General features: G+C 32.8%; 1 protein-coding gene across 1 annotated transcript in view; it reads left to right on the top strand.

Moving 5' to 3' along the window:
* Positions 1 to 3,321: 3,321 nt before the first annotated feature.
* CBG24538 overlaps positions 3,322 to 6,234 on the top strand; it is a gene marked incomplete at both ends in the record, with an annotated part of 7,088 nt that continues 4,175 nt past the window's right edge. Inside the window, 6 exons of the mRNA XM_002648300.1 lie at positions 3,322 to 3,391; positions 3,448 to 3,509; positions 3,717 to 3,811; positions 3,933 to 4,129; positions 4,375 to 4,475; positions 5,637 to 5,903. Coding sequence (XP_002648346.1) covers positions 3,322 to 3,391; positions 3,448 to 3,509; positions 3,717 to 3,811; positions 3,933 to 4,129; positions 4,375 to 4,475; positions 5,637 to 5,903 — 792 coding nt within the window. The remainder of the gene's footprint in view (positions 3,392 to 3,447; positions 3,510 to 3,716; positions 3,812 to 3,932; positions 4,130 to 4,374; positions 4,476 to 5,636; positions 5,904 to 6,234) is intronic.

Below are 6,234 nucleotides of genomic sequence, written 5' to 3'. Positions count from 1 at the left end.
GAAATCAGAAATTCAGAAATTCAGAAATACAGAAATTCAGAAATACAGAAATTCAGAAATTCAGAAATTCAGAAATTCAGAAATTCAGAAATTCAGAAATTCAGAAATAGAGAAATTCAGAAAATCGGAAATTCAGAAATTCAGAAATTCAGAAATTCAGAAATTCAGAAATTCAGAAATTCAGAAATTCAGAAATTCAGAAATTCAGAAATTCAGAAATTCAGAAATTCAGAAATTCAGAAATTCAGAAATCCAGAAATTCAGAAATAGAGAAATTCAGAAAATCGGAAATTCAGAAATTCAGAAATTCAGAAATTCAGAAATTCAGAAATTCAGAAATTCAGAAATTCAGAAATTCAGAAATTCAGAAATTCAGAAATTCAGAAATACAGAAATTCAGAAATTCAGAAATTCAGAAATTCAGAAATTCAGAAATTCAGAAATTCAGAATTTCAGAAATACAGAAATTCAGAAATTCAGAAATACAGAAATTCCAAAATTTAGTAATTCAGAAATTCAGAAATTCAGAAATACAGAAATTCAGAAATTCAGAAATTCAGAAATTCAGAAATTCAGAAATTCAGAAATACAGAAATTCAGAAATACAGAAATTCAGAAATTCAGAAATTCAGAAATTCAGAAATCCAGAAATTCAGAAATACAGAAATTCAGAAATACAGAAATTCCAAAATTCAGAAATTCAGAAATTCAGAAATTCAGAAATACAGAAATTCAGAAATTCAGAAATTCAGAAATTCAGAAATTCAGAAATTCAGAAATTCAGAAATTCAGAAATTCAGAAATTCAGAAATTCAGAAATTCAGAAATTCAGAAATTCAGAAATTCAGAAATTCAGAAATTCAGAAATACAGAAATTCAGAAATTCAGAAATTCAGAAATTCAGAAATTCAGAAATTCAGAAATTCAGAAATTCAGAAATTCAGAAATTCAGAAATTCAGAAATTCAGAAATCCAGAAATTCAGAAATAGAGAAATTCAGAATTTCAGAAATACAGAAATTCAGAAATTCAGAAATACAGAAATTCCAAAATTCAGAAATTCAGAAATTCAGAAATTCAGAAATTCAGAAATTCAGAAATTCAGAAATACAGAAATTCAGAAATTCAGAAATTCAGAAATTCAGAAATTCAGAAATTCAGAATTTCAGAAATACAGAAATTCAGAAATTCAGAAATACAGAAATTCCAAAATTTAGTAATTCAGAAATTCAGAAATTCAGAAATACAGAAATTCAGAAATTCAGAAATTCAGAAATTCAGAAATTCAGAAATTCAGAAATACAGAAATTCAGAAATACAGAAATTCAGAAATTCAGAAATTCAGAAATTCAGAAATCCAGAAATTCAGAAATTCAGAAATTCAGAAATTCAGAAATCCAGAAATTCGGAATTTCAGAAATTCAGAAATTCAGAAATTCAGAAATACAGGAATTCAGAAATTCAGAAATTCAGAAATTCAGAAATACAGAAATCCAGAAATCCAGAAATTCAGAAATCCAGAAATTCAGAATTTCAGAAATTCAGAAATTCAGAAATTCAGAAATACAGAAATTCAGAATTTCAGAAATTCAGAAATTCAGAAATACAGAAATTCAGAAATTCAGAAATTCAGAATTTCAGAAATTCAGAAATTCAGAAATTCAGAAATCCAGAAATTCAGAATTTCAGAAATTCAGAAATTCAGAAATCCAGAAATTCAGAATTTCAGAAATTCAGAAATTCAGAAATTCAGAAATTCAGAAATTCAGAAATTCAGAAATTCAGAAATTCAGAAATTCAGAAATTCAGAAATTCAGAAATTAATGACAAAATGACAAAAAATCAAGAAAACTACTGATAAGAAGAATAATCAGTGTTCAAAGTCCAATAATCATTGGAAACATGATTTTGAAAATTTGCCAGATATCGATTTCTAGTGTATCTCATGCAGAATGTTTTAGATTTTCAGAAAAATCAAAATTCTGAAAAATAAAAAAAAAACAAAATCCAAAATTGGTTTAAAATGACATGATTTCCGTCAAAATCGGTCTAAAATCGTTAAAAATAGCCTGAAAAAAATAGCTGAAAATAGGATCAAAGTAGTCAAAATTGGTCTAAAATGGCTCAAAAAATTCAAAAAATCCGGAAAAAATCACTAAAAATCAATGAAAAATGCCAGAATGATCGGGAAAAAAGAAGAGAAACCAATCAAAAAATCGGGCGAAAAATGAGAACAAATAAATCGGAAAAAAAACAGGTTTTTTGTGTTCAAAAGAGGGGACAAAAGACTATTCTTGGGTTCTGGGAAAATTGGAAAAACCCAAAAAATAAGAATTTTTGGGATATTTTAAGCCTATTTTTGGCCTAAAAACTTGAATTTTTAGTTTTAAAAATTGTTTAGAATGTTCTACAACGTACAAACACACCGACATTTATATACACAATTTCTTGAGAAACGAGAGAGTATGGGGAAGTGAGAGAATTAGAGAATAGGAGAGAAAGATGACGCGAGGCGGACACTTTTTGATGACAATTCCGCTGATGCAATAGAGAAGGAAACGGATGTTTTTTGGTGTCATTTAAAGGGATGGAATGACCAATTTTTAAGAATTTTAAACATTTTGAAAAAACAAAAAAAATTTGGAAAAAATTTTTTTTAAAGAAATTTTTTAAAAGATATTTTTTTGCTAGGGAATCTATTGGAAATATGAAATATAAGTCAAAACGGAAGTAAAAAGGTTTATTTTACCACAGGATATCCGGAAAATTGCTCATTTATATATGCTCAACTACAGTAATCCCTCCAAAAAAGAAAATATCTTTTAAAACTCGATTTTCTCAATTGTTTCGGGATTTTTCTTTTTTTTTAAATTATTTATTAAGGTTATTTCCTGTATTTAAACATATTTATTCAATAGAATAATCCCGAAAACAATGTTTTTAAATTTAAAAATGCACAATAAAACTTCTAAGCTCTGGGCTCGGCTTGTTCTTAATCAATTTTATCCAACTAAAAAAGTTTCCAAACCCAAATTTTATGCTTTATTCGATTTTTTAGTTTTCAAAACCGGAAAATCTGATTTTCAACCTTAAAATCCCTTATTTTCAGTGAAATGTCGTCAATCAAAATGCACTGTGTGCAAACACGGCAACCCTTTTTTTATATAGATTTTTTATATTTTTTCTAGGTTATTTTCCATCGTTTTCTGTTATTTTTTCGACTTCTTCGATGTAAAAAAAAAAATAAAAACCCAAAAATGTACTCTAGAAACCCTAAAAATAGCTCTAAACCCCTGAAAATCCCATTTTTCCAGGCCAAAAAATGTCGGAGTCACATCGCATCGAAATTCCGATTGAGGGAGGCGATTTCGACTATGATGAAGACAATATTCGTAGGGTTTTCAACATTTCAAGCAATATTTTAATACAATTCGCCCAGTTTTTATAGAAGAACTCGATCATTTCGACATTGGTGAGGAGGAGGACCCGGAGGAGGTCACCGCCGGCGAGGTAGGGCTGGAAATGATGATTTTAGCATCAAAATGAGCTGAAAATCATGATTATCGTGTCGGAAAACCGGGTTTTTCAGAAAATTCGGGTCAAAATGGCCTAAAATTGACGAAAATCGATTTTCCCAATTTTTCTTCAATTTTTCACTTTTTTGGCTCTAAAAATCGCGATTTTCAGCATTTCAAGCTTAAACTATCGACTTTTCAGGCCGGAGTGTGGCAGGACCCCATAGAAACCGTTCCCTTGTCCCGTCAAAAACGAAAAAGGGCATCCAAGAAGGTGGGAAGGAAGCGGAAGGGAGAGTAAGTGGAAAATGGGCTAAAATAAGCTGAAAATCGTGCTTTTCAGCGTCAAAACCCCTAAAAATCGTCATTTTCAGCCCTAGGCAGCCCAAAACCCCCTAAGCTCCGCCCCTTTTTCCAGAATCTTCCACATTCCGAAGCGACAACCGCCACGTGCATCCAGGGCTAAATCCTATCAACAATACGACACTTTCGATGAGATTCTAGAGGATTCTGAACAGAATACTACTGTAGAAGGCGTGGAAGACGTGGAAGATGGCGTCGTGGTGGAGGATGACGAAGAGGATTCCGATCCAGAAGTCATCGATGAAAATGGAGGTATGGAATAGAGCTGAAATTGGCTTAAAATAGCTGAAAGTGACTCAAAATTGGCCTAAAATGGTCCAAAGTTGGCTGAAAATGGTCCAAATTTGGCTGAAAATGGTCCAGTATTGGCTGAAAATAAGCTTAAAATAGCTGAAAATCGGTCGAAATTGGTCTAAAATGGCCCGAAATTGGCTTAAAATGGCTCAAAATCGCTCTAAAACCCCATAATTCTCGGATTGCTCAGCTTTAATTTCCAGAACCATCGACATCAAAAACCTGGAGAGTCTTCGTTCGAAAAGATGGTACCGGAATGCACTTTGACTGGCCAATCTATATGGATACTGCGGTTTCACTGAAAGTGAGTTGGATTTTGGCTGAAAATCGCTGAAAAATAGGGGAAATGGGTCCAAAATGACCCAAAATAGCCAAAAATGACAGTTTTGGACCGTTTTGAATCCATTTTTGGCAATTTTGGATCATTTTCGACATATTCACACCTGATTCTGGCCAATATTGACCATTTTTGATCATTTTGGAGCTATTTTGACCTCTATTAAGACAATTTTACGGCTATTTTAGACTATTTTAGACCGGGTTTGGACCATTTTCAGCTGATTTTGAATCATTTTAGACGTTTTAGCCATGTTTTAGACCCATTTTGGACCCATTTTAGACTAATTTTGGCCATTTTGGGCCTATTTTTGGTCATTTTAGGCCTATTTTTGGCTACTTTAGCCCGGATTTAGGCCAATTTTGTCAATTTCAAACCAATTTTGGACCCATTCTAGAATAATTTTGGACCATTTGAGGTCGTTTTAGTCTCATTTTGGACCCATTTTTGGCCATCTTTGGCTATTTTAGACCCACTTCCGACTCATTTTTGGCTATTTTCAATCTATGTTGGACGATTTTGAGCTATTTTAGACTACTTTAGGCTATTTTGGGCCTGTTTCCGGTCATTTAAGCCCGAATTTAGGTCAATTTTGTCAATTTTAAACCCATTTTGGACCCATTCTAGAATAATTTTGGACCATTTGAGGTCGTTTTAGACTCATTTTGGACCCATTTTTGGCTATTTTCAATCTGTTTTGGACGATTTTAGGTTATTTTAGGGCTATTTTAAGCTATTTTGGGGCTATTTTAGACTAATTTTGGCCATTTGGGCATATTTTTTGCCATTTTCAAGCTATTTTGGACCCATTTTAGACTAATTTTAGACTTTCTTAGACATGTTTTAGGCTAGTTTAGACCCATCTTACACTATTATAGCTCCATCAGTTAGGGCGAATTTTGACCCAATTTTAGCTATTTCCAGTCATTTTAGCCCGGATTTAGGTCAATTTTACCCATTTTCGACCCATTTTGGACCTATTTTTGGCTATTTTTGGCTTATTTAAAACAATTTTAGACTATTTTCGGACGATTTTATGCTATTTTAGGGCTATTTTAAGCTATTTTGGCTTAATTTTAGCCTTTCTAGACCCATTTTCGGACCATTTTCAACTCATTTTTCTTGCAGGAAGTGGTGCAATTCTTCTCCAACGACACCGCTCAACAACATTTCCAAAAGTCGGAGATGTGCGATTCGATTCCGCAGGAATTCACGAATACGGGGACCTTTATCATCCATTTCGAAGAGGATGCATTGATGGGGAAGGAGGAGATCTGTGATGATGGACTAGGCACGTGGAATTCCGCTCAAATGTTTGTGAGGAAGTATATAATTGGAGGGAGGAATGGGGCGGATAGACCGTTGGCCACACAGAAGAACGATCATAATTTGAAGGTATTTTCTAGGCTTGAAATGGCTCAAAATCCGTAAAAAATGGTAGAAAATGGTTGAAAATAGCGCCAAAACAGTCCGAAAATAGCCTCAAAACGGATAAAATTCCGTAAAAATCGGTCTAAAATAACTCAAAATAGGCTGGAAATGAGTTGAAATTTATGAAAATCTGAAATTGGCCTAAAATGGCCCGAAATCAGCTAAAAATGGTCTAAAATTACCTCCGAAATTGCCTAAAATGGCTTCAAATTTGTCGAAATTGGTCTACAATGGTCCAAATTAGCCCTAAAATGGCTGAAAATCTATTAAAATTGGGCAGGTACCGAGCTCGAAT

This window comes from Caenorhabditis briggsae, assembly GCF_000004555.2.
Source record: "Caenorhabditis briggsae complete genome, chrIV, whole genome shotgun sequence".
Lineage (NCBI taxonomy): Eukaryota > Metazoa > Nematoda > Chromadorea > Rhabditida > Rhabditidae > Caenorhabditis > Caenorhabditis briggsae.
Note: the sequence above shows the minus strand (reverse complement) of the source record. Positions and strands in the feature narration are given on the sequence as shown.